The sequence below is a fragment of the Protopterus annectens genome, chromosome 13.part0 (genome assembly GCF_019279795.1).
Source record: "Protopterus annectens isolate FY-2018-M chromosome 13.part0, PAN1.0, whole genome shotgun sequence".
In the NCBI taxonomy this organism is placed as follows: Eukaryota; Metazoa; Chordata; order Ceratodontiformes; family Protopteridae; genus Protopterus; species Protopterus annectens.
In genome coordinates this window covers 666,794,588-666,813,862 of record NC_056747.1, presented here as the reverse complement: position 1 = coordinate 666,813,862, position 19,275 = coordinate 666,794,588, and the positions used below count along the sequence as shown (strand labels likewise).

The 19,275-nt window shown below is 42.6% G+C and overlaps 1 protein-coding gene across 1 annotated transcript in view; it reads left to right on the top strand.

Annotated features, from left to right (window-relative positions):
- Positions 1-19,275, top strand: part of LOC122787573 (Rab interacting lysosomal protein) — a 1,137,527-nt gene that overhangs the window by 493,278 nt on the left and 624,974 nt on the right. Inside the window, exon 4 of the mRNA XM_044054356.1 lies at positions 3,327-3,530. Coding sequence (XP_043910291.1) covers positions 3,327-3,530 — 204 coding nt within the window. The remainder of the gene's footprint in view (positions 1-3,326; positions 3,531-19,275) is intronic.

The window sequence follows — 19,275 nt, the reverse complement described above, 5'->3', positions numbered from 1 at the left end:
CCACGCTTAAACGGCCAAAATCACAAAAAAAAAAGTTATTTTTTGTTACTTTGAAACTATTTTCCATACTAGTGGCCATATATTTGGCCATTGGCATGCCTTCCACATTATATACACCCATTATTTGGAGCTGTCATGGCTCCGTTTTGTAGTTTGCAGAAATGTACTTGGTTATTGGCCAAGTACATTTCTGCAGGTTACACTACTCCTGCATGGATGACTGCCTGCTTCCTGGATCGCTAATTCACCTAATTTGCATGTTTTCACTTGAAAATATGGTAATTAGCATACAGGAGCTGTGTCCATGCATGAATAGTCCAGGAGAGCTCGTGCATGTGCTGGGAGCTTGTTCCTGGTTCTCTCTGCGGCCATATTGCCTCCAGCAGCTCTTGCACTATTCCTGCATGCCGTGCAGAGCTTGCTGAATCCCGGAGTCTTTATCAAAAATAAATAAAACAGAAATAACAGAAATGAGGATAATGACCCAACTTAAAAATATTTTATAACAATATTAGCATTAAGATTTAACTTTATTACTTGATTAGGAAGGGTAAAATTTATCCAGGAAGGTAAAAAAATAACCTCCTGATGAATGTGAAAGAGTAAACCCCACAAGCAGAAAATGAAGCTGTACAGAAAGATGCAGATTGTAAGTAAAGCATATATGTAGAGAAGACCTGCAATTCATTTAGCAGCAAAAAACAGAAATTCTAACACACTAACGTAAGGCATACATTTAAACATACAGTGTGCACAAATAAAATACTGAATCCTTGCAAACATATTTTAAAATAGAAATAGAACTCAATTAAAATTACCATAAAAATATAAATAAAGGCAGGCAGCATGCCATGCCATCAACCAAACAAGAAGAACATACATTAAATTTGATAGTTTAGTTCAGCAAATTAAGCTATGATCTGTTAACAGGCATCTTCCTGTAGTCCATAGTTTCATTCCCTTAGCCTCCATTTGCCTGCTGTGTGATTCAAAACAAGTCACTTACGCAGGTCATCCCTAGAATGTTGATTGTGACTAACAAAAAATAACAAATCACTAAACAGGTTATATAAGTATATCAGTACAGTCAAGTGAATAGGGACTTTGGGCTTTATTTTACCTTATTTTTTTCATTATGTTTTACTTTGTTTTTTTTTTCCTCCTTTTAAATTAAGTGTAAATCTGGATCTTTTCTGTGTTGTTTTACAGGGGCTAAGATGTTTCAGAATTGTGTATGTGTCTGTGTTTTGATTATGCAGTGTGTATAGTATTTTACTTTAGGTTTTAACAAGTAGGGTCAATATGGAAAGTTTAGTGTAACTTTATTAGAAATTATCAGAGCTGTAGATACCTTGTATGGTGCCCAGTGTAGTTCCTCAATCAAGAAAAGAAGAGCACTTGCTCCAGTTACAAAACTATACACAAAGCACTTCAGCCATGACCACAAATGCAGTAGCAGCATTCATTTCTGAATACTGGTACTGTAATGTTGCCCCACAGGCATCTACCAATTGCACCCCTAACACCTTGCACGTGGAGCAGCCACCCCATTCTCATTGCCCTGTCTATGCTTTTGTGTGTGATGGTACTGCACATTTTAGGAATATAGATAAACTTGTGACTATACACTAAGATGGTACATAACTTTTGGATGGCATAACAAGAGTGGAGAGAAAAAAAATAAAGTCTACATTTTGTATCTTCTGCATGTTTATCATACCCTTTGTGTAGGGTCTGTCTATAGGGTATACACACAGTCTCTCACACACAGAATGTTATGCCCACTATGTGTATCTGTATACATGGTTGTATATATTGCTTGTATGTTTAAATATGCCTTGTACATAAATATTTATCATGGGACAGATTCCTAACCAATTTACTCCCTGGGCAAGACATTATTTCAATCTTTTCCATTAACTAAAACAGCTGCATTTCCAAAATAAGGATTTCATACTTCCCTACTTTTGACTATGCACATGAGGAAGCATGTAAATCTTCATATGTAGTCCCAGTTCAAACCACTGATTAGCCTTGGATTCATGGCTTCAAATTAAGGTGGAGGGCAAATGGTTTCCTTGCTGGTCAGTTTATTCCACTATGAACTAGATGAGATGAATTTAAAATGGGGCAAAGTCACACCTCTCAACTGTTCAGATTTGTGCAGAATGTCCAGATACTTGCTTTATATTTTTGGTATGCTCCTCAAAAAATGTGTGATTTTGTGGTAAATCATTGAGAACTGAAGTCACTATATAATGACAGACTTGAGTTTTAGACTTCGCATCCTTCAGAAAATGGGTGGCCGCAGCGGTGCAGCGGTTAGTGTTGTCGCCTCACAGCAAGAGGTTCTCCAGGTCAATTCTTGGCAGGGGTGCCTTCTGTGTGGAGTCTACATGTCCTCCTTCTGGTCACATGGGTTTCCTCCGGGTGAAACAGTTTCCTCCCACATTCTAAAGACATGCAGTAGGTGGATTGGACACTCTGAATTGGCCATAGATGTGTGTGTGTGCGCAAGTGAGTGATGCAAATGAACTACAGCAGCAGGGCTAGCCACCTGGCGGTGTAAACCTTGGCTGAAGATGATTGTCACTGTGGAAGTGACACCCCGACCCCATGTGCAAAATGGGAAAAAGGGGTTGAGGATGGATGGATCCTTTAGAAAATTCATGCTAACACAAACTCTGTTAATCTAACAACTTTCTAAGTTTATAAGAGTAGTATGTAAAATCTGTCCTTACTTTTGGGGCTTTGTCCAGATTTGTTGATTTTAGAGATTGAGAGGTATGGACAAAATGTTTTATTAAGATCAAGGTATATCCAAAGAAAGTAACTACATTGGAAAGGTACTATATTTTGTGTACTTATGAATGTAATTGCTTGGTATACTAGAAAACCTGCACTTGCTTATATTTGAAATATTCTATATAGCATAAACCTCTGTCCTCGGAACTTTGCTGTTATTTTGAATGATGGTGAGTTGTGGATGTTGGAATCTTTATGAGGTGATGTCAGGAATGCCAAACAAATGTGAAAACAGGATTCAGAGGAAAAAAAGACTGGGAGTCACCTCTGTAGCAGTTGTGTAGATCAATATTCTAAAAAAGCCCTATGCATTATGTTTTTAGCAATGAATTTTAATATTAGTCCACAGATTGACATTAGAACAATATTTTTGTGGCACACCAAGATTAACTTGCAGAGCAGAGTTTCTGGAGTGAAATCATAAATGGGGGCTTAAGAACTCTCCCAGCTTTAATACTTTAATACTTTGGCTATGTTGTTTGTTCAGCTAATGACATTTTGTGTTCTTTATATCTGTGCAGCTGCAGGAACAGTTGGATAGATTCATGAAGATGAACAGTGATCTGAGGCAGAAGCTATCGATCTCACAAGCACAGCTGATGAGTGCATTGGCTAAGAAAACAGATCTGGAATCTAGTCTACAAGAAAAAGAGAAAGAACTGTACAAAGTGATTGCCAGTCTGATGGAGTTTAAAGGAATGCAGCGAGATGCAGATCCCGCCCCTGTAAGTCTGAGCTTTTTTTTTTTTTTTTTTTTTTTTTTATTAATTCAAGTTTGCAAAATATACGTTTGTAACAGACAATAACTAGAAAGATAATAAGCAATCTGATGTTGCCAGTTTTCATTTATTCCTCAACTAATGGGTTCGGATGCAATCCTTGGATCCGACTCAACCTTTACACTAGCTATTAGCCACTAAAAAGCTCTCAAGCTCCTTCACTGCCCATAATAGGTTCATAGGTTGGTACTGGGTTATCTGCCCGAAGGCATATATTAGCCCAGCCACGTTGTGCGGTATTCACCGCTCCTTTAGTAGTTCCCTAGACCCTTGTACTAGCAGCTAGTACCCTTGGCCCCTATCTAGTAGTGCTGTTGGTGTGATCCCCGGTGTGAATTTTCTGTTACCCATCCACTCATCAAGGTTCCTGTTGAAGAGTGATAGTGATGGGCTCTGTCTTATGTAGATCGGGACCCTGTTCCATAGCAAGGGAAGTCTCTGCAAAGGGAATCTATCCCTCCAGCATGTTCTATTTATTGTTGTGTTGAGGTTTATATCCCTAGAGTGTGTAGCTCGAGTAGATTTGGTTTTGCTAAGATGGAGCATGTTCAACAATTCTGGGTTGGACATGGCTCTGTACGTTAGACAGAGATCGCCTCTGAGAAAGCGGTATGCAACAGAGAACAGTTTTAGCTTTTTCAATCGTGCTGCATAGGGCAACTGTTTGAGGCCAGTAATCCTCTTGGTTAGGTACCTCTGTGGTCTCTCCAGCTGCTGGAGATGTCTAGCCAGGTACATTCCAATTGGTGCATTGTACTCAATAATGGGTCTGATGAGGGAAGAGTAGAGGGGCACCATTACATCCTTAGATCTTGATGTGAACCCTTTCGTGATCAGATGGGTCACATAGAAGGATTTTCTAACCACTTTGGCAACATGGTTATCAAAGGGAAGCTGACTATCTACTTGGGTCCCTAGATCCCTTATTTCTTCTTCAGATTTCAGGGGATTACCTCCTATGTTGTAGTTTGTGGGTACTCTGTTTTTTCCAAAGGGGATTACTACACATTTTTTTGCATTTAGCTTGAGACCATGGCTTTGACACCATGCATCAGTCTCATTTAGGCCCTTCTGGAGGATCTCCATGTCGGCCAGAGACTCTATTATAGCACCCACTTTGCAGTCGTCCGCAAACTTAGTCAGCCACAGCCCTTCCGTGCTTGCCTGTACTTCTGAGAAGTATATGCCAAACATAATGCACCAATTCCTAACATCCCTCAGATCTCGTTTGCCACTTTCGTGTCTAGACTTGGCCGCCTTCAGCTCTCGAGTCATAGAGTGGGAGATACATTTTTTTCTTATGTATTTCCTTTTTCAAAACAATTTACATGTTTGGGAGATATATATATATATATTTTTTTTTTCTTTATCACTGTATTAGTAGATTCCTTCCATGTACTCTTTAGTGTAATTTTTTACCTACCATTGTTGGTAGGCCTAGTTTTTCTTCCCAACCCTTATACACTTTGTGTATTTCCAAGTATGCCATTGCTGGTATAATTTTATTTCCTTTCCATTACAGACTTGCATTATTTCTTCAGTACCACTGGTGGTACTTCACCTGTTTTTTCTTAGTATTAAAAAAAAAAGTTACTGAATTTTTTGATTTAATATCTCTTTCACAGGATGACTGAAAAAGGTGCTTCGGGATTCAAGGAATGTGATAAAGGAGTGCCAGTAGATGCCATGGTTGCGGCAGCAGCTACAAAAAAGGAACTCACGGAACAGAGTTCCAGGGTCTATCCTACTAATAAGAGATTTTAGGGTGATAGACAGATTTGGGAAGTGTGTTTATGCTTCAGCAATTTTTGCAGTCAGATCACTGAACTATTTGGCACATTTTGCGAGGCTTCAAAGAGATTTTATTAAAGAGCTATCGAAATCTCTTTCTGGAACCTAAACTGCTGAGGGTCAATCTTCAGTAGACTCTCAGTTGGCTACCTTACAAACTGAATCCATTTCATCCATGAGGCTTATCTTGCACACTGCAGAAGTAGCCTCACAGGATGCTGGTTCAGGTATTTTCATCTGGAGGCATGCCTGGGTGCACCTGTGTGATTTTGCAGAGCGCTTCAAGTCCTCATTCTTCAGTTCTCCCTTTGACAGCACTTTATTTGGCTGCGCAGTAAAGGACAGATTCTCCAGGTGTGAGAAAGATGGAACGACCCGCTCTGCAGTGGACATGCATTTTTTGATCCCTCAAAGGACTTTTCCAGGAATCAACAGTGAGGTCAAAAAATGTGGGTCAGAAAATCTCAGTATCCTTTCCAGGACAAACATGGAAGTAGTTCCCCCAGAGGGGGGGAGCTACAATGGATGGCAATGCCCCTGTGGCAGAGGAGGCCCACAAAACCAGGGGTCTAGAGATTCTTTTTCTGACATACCTTTTCAGTGCTCCTGAAAGGAGGCCCGATTGCCCACCTCTGGAGGCAGTTGGGGGTCACTTATCCCCGCACCAGAAAGCCTGGCTACATATAACAAAAGATGTTTCGATGCAGAGGATTATTTCCAGAAGTTATATAATTCCCTTTTCCCTACCTCCTCCATTTGTAAGAAAATTTCCCAATGTTCCACCCAGTCAGAGGAAAGCAGCAGCACTAGAAATTCAAAATCTGCTAAGAAAAAAAAAGTCATCCAAGAGGTTCCACCAAACTAAATTAAATCTGGAAATTACTCAAGATTCTTTTTAGTGCCAAAGAAAACTGGGAACTGGAGACAAATTTTGGATCTCAGTGTACTGAACAAGTCAGTTCGACACACAAAGTTCCAGATGGTTACGGTTCAGTCCATTCTGCCCTTTCTGGGTAAGAATGACTGCATGTGGTCAATAGACCTTCAGGATGCATACTATCTCATAATAATGAATAGACAATCCAGAATGTACTTAACGTTTCTATCTGGGAACCAGTCACTATAAGTTCAGAGCACTGCCTTATGGCCTCAACACAGCCCCCAGGGTGTTCACAAAATGTATGGCAGTAGTAGCAGCTCACTTGAGACTGCAGGGATTCCGAGTGTTTCCATGTCTAGATGATTGGCTCACTACTGACCCGACCGGGCTTTAACTGATCAAAGCATGAGATCAGGTGCTATTGACTTGTTTATTTCTTGGAATAACCATAAATTACAACAAGTCTCACAACCAACCCAAGCATTAGAATTCATAGGGACTGTGTTCAACATGGTATCTATGATATCTTTTCTTCTTCTTTCAGGAGTACAAATGATAAAGATGCAGGTCAGGAAAATAATTTGCAGTACCAGAATTTCAGCCGGATTGATTCTGCAAGCCCTGGGATCAATGTCAGCAGCAGTAATTTTAGTTCTCTTAGCAAGATTCCACATGAGGATTCTACAGTGGATGCTAGCGATACAATCGTCAGTGCTTTCTCATCCCATGTCAGGGAAGATAAGACTAACTCAGGTATGCAAAAGATACCTTTGCTGGTGGATGCAGTCACAACAGGTATTACAAGGACATCCTTTCATCCTCTCTCAGCCCAAGGCTGTAGTGACCACGGACACTTCCCAGATTGGGTGGGGGGTATTTCTTGGGGAAAACCGTCCAAGGTAATTGGTCCCTTGAAGAGTCCAACTTGCTTATCAAGGTTCTGGAGATGAGAGCAGTGCTTTTGGCTTTGCAGACATTCCAAGACACTTCCCCTCTCGGAACGGTTGTATTCCAGACAGACAACATGTCAGTAGTTTGGTACATCAACAAACAAGATCTTATCCTCTGTGTTGAGAAGCCCTCAGAGTGTGACAATTGTCGATATCCTCCATCCGCGTTCTAATAGCAACCAGAGGTGTAGCAAGCAATTACATTTTGTACTCACAGGTTCTTAGTGCTACACCCCCAGGACACCTATCACTTAAAAATGGACACATCTTTCAAAAATGCTGCCTCTCCCATGCACTTAGTAAATGTAAACATTTTCAGCTGTTTCCCCTAAAACTATTAAAAATATTGTTTTTAGATTAACAATATTGCATTTGTTTTTAAAGGCATTCATTTAGACATTTGTAGACATATGACCTGAGAAAAGCCATGCTGATATAATGCTCAGAAAAGGATTGTACTCAGAGTACAATGTGTATGCCTGGCTGCACCCTTGATATCAATGCATATTCCGTGAAAGTCCAAAGTGATAGCAGACAAACTGAGCAGGTCCATCTCACTACCTCATAAGTGGTCTCTCAATAACAAGGTGACAGATATGATTTTCAGTTAGTGGGGCCAGCCTTACTGCGATCTCTTTGTCTCTCCCCAAAACAACATGTGCAGCAACTTATTTGCCCTACCAGGGGAATCATCAAGGGATGCTCTACTCCCATGACTGGACCCCTGGTTTTCTGTATATTTACCCTCTGACCCCCTTAATTCCAGAATTCCTACAGAAAGCAGCCCAGTTGAAGAGCAAAGTCATCCTCGTTACAGTTTACTAGCCTCGACAGATTCGGTTTCCCTTCCTTTGGCCTCATCTACAGTATCCACCTTAGATTCTAGATCCAACTCCAGACCTTCTGTCCCCTCAACAGGCATCGTTCACCCGGATGTCTCAAGCCTTAAACTAACAGCGTGGTTTCTGCAGTTCCTTTAATAGCCAGACAGCTAATGCTCCCTTCCCCTGTCCTTTCCATACTTTTATCTTCTTGTAAACCTTGTACTGGGAACCTCTACATGAGTAAATGGAAAAGGTTCATTTGTTGGGCAAAGCAAAATCAAATTGACCCCTTCTCAGCTCCAGTTCCATCTGTTCTGGAATTTTTGGAGAGTCTATTCAATGGAGGTGCTAGCTCACCAACTAACAACAATCTGTAACATTCATGTCGGATTTCATAATTCTTCACTGGCTTTCTGTAATCTGTGCAAAGCTTTTTTGAGAGGCACTCTCTTGCTAAGACCCCTTTATAAAGACCCCACTCAACCATAGGATTTAATTTTGGTACTGTAAGCCTTAATTCATTCTACCTTTGAACCGCCAGCTAAATTTGATCTTAAATTCCTGACCTGGAAAACTATCTTTCTAGTTGCAGTTACTTCTACTAGAAGAATTTCAGAACTTCAAGCATTATCTTCTAAGCCTGATTTGATTTTTCATGAGGATAGGGTCATGTTATGTACCAATGCTTCCTTCCTTCCTAAGGTGGTGTCAGAATCCAGCATCAACCAATCCATTAACTTGTCAGTATTATTTCCAAATTTTGCAAATAAAGGAGAATATATTTTGCATTTATTGGACATCCATAGACAATTGCGTTTTTACTTACACAGAGCAAAAAAAATAAGAAAGACAGATCAGCTATTTATCTCCTTTGCACATACTAAATTGGGCAAATAAGTTACAAAGGTAACTGTAGCTAGATGGTTGACATATTTCATTTCATTTGTCTACAAAAAGTTGAATCTCCCCTTACCAAAACCTTTAAGCGCTCATTCAACCAGATCAATGGCAACTTCTGCTGTGTTCCAGTCTAGAGCTTCTATGGATGATATATGTATGGCTGCACTTTGTCATATCCTCATACTTTTATCATGCATTACATAGTAGATTTGGTTTCAATGGGAAGAGCAGCCTATGGCTTACCCGTACTCAGGAATATTCTTCCAGAGTCCACCCAGGATTTTAGGTAGCTGGGAACTCTGTCCCATTAGTTGAGGAATGAATGAAAATTGACAACGTCAGATAAAGAAGTTATGTACTCACCAGAACGTTCCATCTGTGTTGCTCATTTTCATACATTCTCAACTCTCTACCTACTAATCCCAGTCCTTTTTAATAACTGACTTCTGGAGGAATGAAAGGCTTCAAGGACACCATTGTCCCTTGTGTTGAGCTCCAGATATGGTTTATCATAATAGTCTTCCAGACAAGCAGTAAACAAGATCTGAGGGATGTTAGGGATTGGTGTATTATGGGTAGGGAAGGAGCTCAAGAACTTTTTGGTGGCCACGAACTAGTGTAAAGGCCGAGTCAGATCTGATGATTGGATTTGAACCAATTAAAGCTGCGGTGGTGCAGCAGTAGCATTGTCACCTCACAGCAAGAGGTTCTCCCGTTCGATTCTCGGCTGGAGCACCTTCTGTGTGAAGTCTGCATGTCCTCCCCACAGTCGAGTGGCGTTTGAAAGACATGCGTGAATGGGTGTGCCTTCGTTGAAGGTTGGGTGTCGGGCTGGCACCTCAGCACCATAAAAATTGACTGCCAATCATTAGCGGATTGGAGTTATGCTGTGGCGACCCCTAACCAGGAAAAGCCAAAAGAAAAACAAGTTGAGGAAGAATGAAAATGGACAACACAGATGGAACGTTATGGTGAGTACATAACTTCTTTTTTCTACAAAACCTGAGCAATAATAGTATTACTTTCCTACCCAACAAAACAACCAGGAAATTTGATATGCACTGGCACTGATCCCTAGTGAACTAAACTTTTGCCTGTGATGTAAAAGTAATTTTTGAATTGTAATTCTGACCATGCAAGTTTTGAAGCAAAGAATAAACTACATATTTTAGTAGATAAATTGTGCTTTTAGTATAGCTGAAAACAGGTGCTTAGACAATTATATAGGAATGAATTTAGTTGGGAAAATGGAGGAATGTGGTAAAAATGCTCCAAACACTAATTAACCACTTCATTTAATTGTACTAGCTGCTGTATGTAAAAAGGTAATTATTGCTTCCACAATTTGTAAGTGGTAGACTAAAGAGATTGTCATTAGACTTACTGTCATGAGTACCTACACAAGGTTGTAGTTATATGAGCAACCCTTGGTAAACCATTCTGGACTGTGAGCAAGCCTTGAAAATGTTAAGGTGCCAGACAGAAAATCCAACTTTCTGTGATTGCCTTAATAATGACTGTGTTGGACAGTTGTGTTTTTTTTTCACATATTTATTTGTTGATTGATTATTCAAGTGTTTTTGTTCCATTTTGGACCAGTTATAGGTGAGACTGAATGTTTTTAAAATTATATATTTCTGTATGAATCAGTATTCAGTTTTCATTTTTAACATATTCATCTCAGTTTCATTTATGTATGTTTTTTTCATGCAATGTTACTTACACGTATATGTAGACACTTGCTGTATATCTGTATATTTGGAAGTCTCTGAATTTGGATACAAGTAGATATATGCACAAGTAATACATTTTAATTGTTTTTGTTAGACTAATTAGCTTATATCTCTATGCAAGGATTGGAGTGGTGGATATATACATGCATGTCACTAGCCTGTTTGTGTTTAAATAAGAATGGCTGTCATAGTTTTTTATGTATTGAAGGAGTCCAGAGCGATGAAACCCGATATGCAGTTTTGAGGAGTTGATATGAATAAAAGTTGGGATTGTACCATTGTCCCTGTCCTTTAGTGCTGGAGTGTTTTTTTCTGTGTGTGTGTGTGTGTGTGTGTGTGTGTGTGTGTGTGTGTGTGTGTGTGTAAGAATGCACAAACTTGGAGAAGAGTAAGCAAGTGATGACAACACAACACTCATCTTTTCATTCTTCTACAAGACTAGCTGCCATGATGACTGGATACCAAGAATATTTCAGGTTTTGTGTTCTGAGCATCAATCGTCTGGCCAGAGGCAAGCATTAGGGCTCCATCTATTTACTTACAACAGCATAATTGTTTAACTGGTATAAAAATGTTTGTTGGATTACATGGGTGCAGTTTGCCTTTTTGTCATTGCATATTGACTTTTTAGGTGAGTAATATGTTGGAGTGTGTAGCCATTTACTGTTGAAATAACATTGCAATACTGAAACTTGGAGTGATAGTCTGTGGGTGAATGCTAGAAAGGCCAGTCATTCTTGACTTCTGATTACTGGTTCAAATCTTGTTCATGTTAGTAGGTGAGATTAGCAATGAATAATATCTTCACTGAGAAAGTGATGTACAGTAGTATTGTAAATGTGTTCTGCTTCTCCCTAATCTTATTTCATTTGTAACAATACCCATAAGCTAAGGCCATTTTTAATGCTTTAATTGGTGACTTTGCAGAAGACATTAAAGGAAAAGTATGTTTTCTTTTCCGCTGAAACAAAAATAGATATAATAAGCTAAATACGTAATAAGGAGCAGAAAGTCTGAAAGGGATCTTGGTAGCATTGGTCAATGGTTGACAATGTGGCAGCTTATATTCAGTACAAAATGCAGAATAGTATGCTAGTGTAGTGGTGTAGAGCACTAAAGTCCTGCCTATAGCCTAGATGACATGAGTTCAGTTTATATGTTGGGTGCTTGATGGTGCGAGCTGAGGAAGATGGGTATGCCCACCCGAGGGGGGGGGGGCAGAAAGTGGCATTTCAATGGGTGTCCTGCAGATGGGCTTTTAGCTCACTAGGCTGGTCACTGTCATTATTGAATGGAGTCCTGTAATGTATTGTGGTTCTTGCATGATAGCATCTAATTCTTAGCATCCTGCTAACTGCTGTACCACATACACTGCTATGTTCTCTTTCCGCCCAAACTAGCACATCACGTCTAAGCAGCTGCCTGGCTTCCCTTTTCTGTGACAATGTGCACTTATTTTTGGCAGCTCTAACACGAATCCTCCATTATTGTCCTCCTGGTCCCCACCTGTGCTATTCACATCTTGTCAGCACTTTGGTCTTGTCTGTTGTGTTTTACTCTGTTCTTTTGTAGAAAGTCACTTTTTCAACAGTGTAGGGCTTACATTATCTGGTGTGCATCTGACTTTGTTTTGTATCAAATGCACATTGTATGGTATGGTATGCCATACATGCTCAATAAGACACCATAATGCAGAATATTCTGGAATCTTATTAGGTAGGTGTCTTGCAGGGTAAATGTTTGGGTTAGGGTTGCAGACTTGCTGCCTTATGGAGATATCTATAATTCATCCTTTTACTCAGTGTATATTTGGAGCAGTGTGATACCGAGGTCTGCTTAGGGCAGTAGTCTGTCACAGTCTATAGCCTCTACAACACTGCTCAGTTCTTTTAGAACATGGCTGAATGTGTTGGATCCTATTTCATACATCCATCTGATCCATCCATTGAGTACCGAGCCACTTGACATATCCAAGCCAGCCAACAGCTAGTGCTGTTACCCTTGAGCATTTCCCCCCCCATAATTCCCCATTGCCCTTGTAACCTCAGATTTAATTTCTGCCGTAGTGATTGGATGACCCATTGTAGCCATAGTTAAGTGCTTCTTCAAATTTTTTTTTCCAGAAATATTCTTTAACCTTAAAGAACAGCTTGTAGGAATTTTTGTTCTGTTTCTTTTTCTTTAAAGTATTTTTATTGCGTTAACTTTGCTTAGTAATATTTTCCTTAACTTATCTCCTTTACAACTGCTAGATCAGTGGCCTATCATCTATTAGTCATTAAAATAAATTCCCTTTACTGAAACTATTTTGACTTTTCTTTTGCTAATATACTTCTAATATATTGTCTTTTAGTATACTAAACCCTGTGCTTATAGTAATATAAGTATTGTGATAAGAGTGTGTTTCTGCTTTCTGAATGGAGAAAATGTTGGAAATGCGGTCATAAATTCCCATCCCAGGATACACACGACTTATGAGTGGTGTGTCTGGGACAGAGCACCTGTCTGTGGATTGCAATATTTGTGAAGATTTTGGTGCAAGATCTCTGTTGGTCTGTAGCAACAAATAAATCTTGAAGGGACGACTTCCTCCAGAAAACCAACTCACTCCTAGGGAAAAAAGGAGAAGAAATGAGAAAAGAGAGAGAGAAGGAGAATAGAAAGTGAGGACTAGAGGAAGCAGACCCATCTTTGGACACCAGAGTTTCCATGGAGAAAAAACCCATCCCTCTCCGGCACCGATGCAGGTGCACAGATTTCTGCCTCTGGTGACAGAAACTATTATTATGAAAGACAAAAATCTTCAGTTAAACAGCTCTGTAGGCACTCCTCAGAGAGGGAACACAGTTTCCTCTCAACCAGAACATCCATCTTCTGCAGCATTTTTGAAGTGTATCAGGTCCTTTTAGAGCCAAACAGAGGCTGATTGGGAGCCAATGATAAGGACATTTTTGAAGGAGCAGATAGAGATGGGTGTCATCCCATCCCCCTCTGTTTTTATGAAAGATCAGGTTGTCCCCCCCCACACACACTCTTAGCTGCTTTTCCAGCACCAGTTACAGAACTAATGGTTTTGAAGCTGAATCACCTTCTTTCATTGTTTTGTGTTATTCGAACTTGTGGTGAAAGAAATACTGATGAACTGTGAACAAGAAGGTAAGACACTGTCTGTTATAAGTGTTCAATTTGAGAACCATGACCGATCCTTTAATGGGAATCAGAAGGATTCCAAATCTCTATGGTTCAAGAGACCCCAGTGTCAGGCATTTGATTTCTCCACAGACAGAAATGGCTGTGGCATAGATAGCTCCTTCATTGGAAGCTGGTGACTAGGTCATGGAAGTCCACAAATGCAGGGATTTGGAGAGGGCCCTTTTTTGGCAAGCAGACCCAATGTCCTTGTAGGCTATCTCTGAAGGCTGACAGAGATTACTTATATCTCCTCTCAACTACACATATGACCACCACATAGTACAAATGGATGAGGACGGTAATATCCAAAGGATATACTATACCCTTTCCCCATTTTCCTCCCCTTCATTTACAGATGCTTCCTGATATTCCACCCCACTGAAAAGAGAGGTCTCAATCTTTCTACAAAAGGAAGCCATCCAGGAGGTCCCACTAAACCAGAAAGAGCCAGGAAACTATTCCAGATTCCTTTTAGTACCAGAAAAGAACAAGGAGCTTGACCAATCCTGGGTCTCAACAGATTAAACATTTATATCAAAAAGAACCCATTCAAAATGGTCATGGTACAAGCAAATTTGCCCTGTATGAATGCAAATGACTGGATGTATTTGATATACATTTAGGATGCTTACCTTCACATAAAGATTGCAATAGAGTCCAGAAGGTTTCTGCTTTCCCAGCTAGGTGCCAATCAGTTCCAATGCAGGGCCTTGCTCTTCAATCTAAACACAGCCCTTATCTTGTGTTCACTAAGTGCATGACAGCAATTGTGGCCTCTGTATGACTCAAAGGGATCCATATATTCCTATATCTAGATGTTTAACTCCTTGTTGGGACAACCAAAGAGTCCCTTCAGTCAGCCAGAGATTACTTTTCACAGCTCTCCCTATCTTTAGGCATCTCTATAAATCATGAAAAGTCATAATTTCAGCTTACTCAGGAAATTTCAATTATTTATTTATTATTTATTATATGCTTATGCCTCATTTGAAAAGGCCCCCATGACTTCTAGGTTCATTTTCCGATCTGCCCCCTCATCTGTCCAACTGACCACATCTAGACTTTCAGAACCTCTGACAAACCACATGCATTCCCATTCTCTGTAATGGCCGAAAATCCTTCCTTGTCCCAAACAGTGGTATACATCTTGTCTACTTCTCAAAAACAATCTAGTCATAAATCCTAGAAGTGTAAATGTAAATGTTTCTCTGTGTGGGCCGTGGAACAAAGCTTAGATCCCTTCCCTGCCTCAGTTGCAGAGGTTTTACAATTTCTTTCAACCCTTTACTTGGTAGGATCTAGTTACTCTACCATTAAAATATAATTGTCATCCTTTTTAAATTTCCATTCCTGGTTCCAAAACCATCCCCCGGCATCACACATAGTTTGTAAAGCTTTTCTCAGAGGTTTATTTCTTCTGTGTCCTTCAATAAAAGATTCACTCCCACATATTTACATCAGTTTTGTCCTAGAAGCTCTAGCAAAACCTCTCTTTGAGTCTACCAGCCCTTTCTTTGCACTGGAAAACTCTTATTTTTGGTCGCAATTACATCAGCTAGATGAATTTCAGAACTACATGCATTGTCATCTGCTCCAGCATACATGGTATTTCACAAGGGTGGAGTCACCTTCAGAGCCAATCCATCCTTTATTCCAAAAGTAGCATCAGAGACTAATTTAAATCAGTCAGTACATCTGCCTGTATTCTTCCCTAACAGTTCCAACAAAGGAGATTGTTTATCACATACCTTGAATGTTTATAGTCAACCTTTTCCTCCTCAGAACCAGACCATTCAAGAAAGATGCTCGGCTATTAATTTATTTTACCCCAAACAAAATTGGCAAGAAAATATATGAACAAACTTTATCCAGGTGGCTTTATTCTTCTAAAAACAAAATTATACCATATAAACCAAGAACTCATTCCACAAGTTATGTTTCAGATGTGTAACTTTTTTCAGAAATTCCTCTGTGAATGAAATTTGTGAAATAACAACATTTTATATGTTGCATACAATTACCAACTATTGTAAATTGGGTGATCTGAAGTACTTAACTTCATTTGCGCAGCAACCTATGGGAATCGGATCTGACCTTGGATCTGAGCCAGCAGTTTTCAACAGCTTTAGATCCGAGCTCCAAGCTCCTCCCCTACCCATAATCCCCTGCCAACCCTGACTGACCCCAGATCTAGTTTGCCGCGGTTAACCTCTGCAGCTTGATCCCGAGTTCCAGGCGTTTCAAACTCTTTTTGTGAGAAAAATTTAACTTTTCTGCCTTTTTCTTAAATTTTTGGTGTGAGTGTTTGTTCAGGTCCCTTTTTCACTTAAAACTCTCTTAGTTTACTGTATATTTTTTATATTTAACCTCCCCCTTCCTTCATGGTTCCGTTAGGGTTGTGTGTGTGTGTTTGGGGCCTAGCATGTGTGGTTTTACTCTTTTAGTTAATATGTCTGAGGCCCCAAAGCCGATTTTTGTAAGTGCACCGAGTGTGGCCATAAGCTGTCTCCAGCGGATGGCCACACTCTGTGTGTATTGTGCCTTGGGGTTGAGCACCTCTCTTCTGGTTGTACCATCTGTGCGGCTTTCAACCCCAGGGCACTCAAGGACCGGAGGTCTAAGCTGATTCTGGCGGGTCTTCTGCCCCTGGATTCAGCTTCTACCTCCGGTCCACCAGTGGCTCCCACTGCGGCTGCGGCGGCTGCCACTCCTGCTTCCCTCCCCCCGGCTGGGACTCAACCTCCCGCCTTAGGTCCGGAGGAGAGGGAGGCTAGGAAAGAGAAAAGGAGGGAGAAACACCACAAGCGGCGGGCCGAGGCCTCCGCTTCGCCCCCCCCCCGGCTAAGCGGTCTTCTCCCTCCAGGACTTCTGGGTCTCCTCCTTCTCGGATCCGGTCCCCGTGCTTTTCACCGGGTCTTGAGGAGGAGGAGACCCGATCTCCTTCAAGGTCATCGAGGTGACACTCCCGTCTAGCCTTGGTGGCCTCGTCGAGATCAACACGAAGTCTCACGGATGCAGATTTGGACCGGATGATGAGAAGATTCCTCCAGGCCCAACTGCAGATGGGAGTGCTCCTGCCTCCCCCCCTTTTGGGGGGGGGAGCTCGACCCCCTTCTTTGCCCCGATAGCTCCTTCTCCGTCCCGTTTCTTGGGCTCGGAGTCTTTGGAGCCGGGCAGCCTTGGAGCCGGGGGTGTATTGGCACAGATAGTCTCGGGTACTTCGGCGCCGACACTTCCCTGGAGTCTGTCGGGTCCATTTTCTTCGGATCCGAGCTCTCAGAGCCGAGGGCTGAGCTTCTGATCCCGGGGGTATTGGTATGCCTTCGGCTCCGTCCAGGTCGGAGCATACTGGTCCATCGGATCCGATCGCTTCAGCGCCGGCCCCGATCCGTCTGTCGGAGTGAGGGTCTGCTTTCGGATCCCAGAGAGAGCAGCTCTCCCTCTGCATTCAATGTGGTGGAGAGGGCCCTATTGAGAGACTCCAGGCCCCCGGCCCTTGTCACGGCTCCACCCTGCACTCCTTCTGTGTTGGGTCCGACTTCCATCACCCAGCCCCAGGGACAGCCTGCTCTGACGTCCCAGGTCGTTCCCTTGGAACAAGACGTGGCTGGTGAGACCTCCTCGGACAGCCCCCCCCCCCCCAAGGAGGTTCCTAACAAGCGAAGGTGCAAAAGGAGGCACCTGGACTCCCCCGAGTCATTGACTGAGGACACGGATTTGGAGGAAGGGGAAGGCTCCCCAAGATCACCGCCCCCCGAAGATGTCTCATTTGGTGACATCATGGAGATGCTTAGGATAAGGGGGGGGGTGGTCTGCCCCAAAGCCTACCTCGGACGAATCCGTGTTCCTGGAGGAATTTGAAGCAGGCCTGTCTACCTCTTGGGTGTCCCCTCCGGCCAACCCCCTGGTAGATTTGATTACTACCAGGGCGTGGAAGGAGCCGGACACTGTGGAGCTAGTCCCCAAGCGCCAGGACAAAATTCTTAGCCCACCTTCTGACAAGTCCCACTGGAGTAAGGGTCCCCCTGTAGATGCCATGTTGGTGGCGGTGGCCACCAAGAGGGAACTAGCTCAGGAGAGTCCCTCGGTTCATCCCCTGAGCAAGGAGTCTCGGTCGATGGACCGTCTAGGGAAGCGGGTGTTTAGTTCGGCTACCTTCTCTGTGAGGTCGCTGAACTACATGGCACATGTGCTTCGACTGCAGCGGGACCTTATCAGAGTACGCTGGGTCGCCCCCCCCGAGTCCATATCGGCAGAAGACAAGCAATTGCACTCCACCCGGATGGCCACTCTCTGATCCATATCTAACACCTCTATGTGGCTACTGTCCCATGCCATGGAAGGAGCCGCTAGAGCCAGCGGAGCGGGCCTCATCATGAGGCGTCAGGCCTGGCTTCGGCACTGTGATTTCACGGAACCCTTCAAGGCGTCTTTCGCTAATGCCCCTTTCAATGGTTCTGCCCATTTCGGCAAAACCGTGCGAGATACCTTGGTCCAGAGCGAGAAGGACAGGAAGACGTTGTCTGCCATTGGAGTCCGCTTCTCTGCTCCCCAGAGGTCCTTCTCTAAGAACCAAAAGGGATAGAAGAAGATGTGGTTCTGGAAGTCGCAACAGTCCCGTCCCGCTCCGGACTCCCAGCCCTTCCGCAGCAGAGGAGGGCAGGGTGGACGCCACCCTAGAGGCAGAGGGGGCCCGTGGAACTTTGGATCCAGAGAACCCTTCTCAGACCAACCTACGCAACACCCCTGAGGGGGTTGCCCGACTGCTCCACTCTGGAGGCAGTCGGGGGCGTTTCTCAAAGCACCTAGCAGCTTGGGAGTCCATCACCACAGACCGCTGGGTGCTTCGCATCATATCCAGAGAATATCAGATTCCCTTTTCTCGTTACCCATGCAGCATATCAACGTCCTAGAGATGAGGGCAGTGCTGTTAGCGTTGCAAGCACTTCAGGACCTTCTTCCTGTAGAAACGATTGCGATTCAGACGGACAATATGTCTGTTGTCTGGTACATCAACAAACAGGGGGGAACCAGGTCTTACCCACTCTGTCGAGAGACCATGAGGGTGTGGGAATGGGCAATCTCCACCAACCGCTTTCTCATAGCAACGCACATTCCAGGGTGGTCCAACATCCTAGCGGACAAACTAAGTCGCACCATCCAGTTGCCTTATTAGTGGTCTCTGAATTCCAAGATAGCGAATCGGATTTTCGCCAAATGGGGTCAACCCTGTTGCGATCTCTTTGCCTCTCCCTCGAACACAAAATGTTACGACTACTTCGCTCTCATTTCCCCCTCCGGGGAACCCCCGAGAGATGCTCTTGTGCATGCTTGGTCTCTTAGTCTACTTTATGCTTACCCTCCTCTTCTTCTGATGCTGAAGTTTCTTCAGAAAGCCAGCCGGTTGGGGAGCAGGATTAT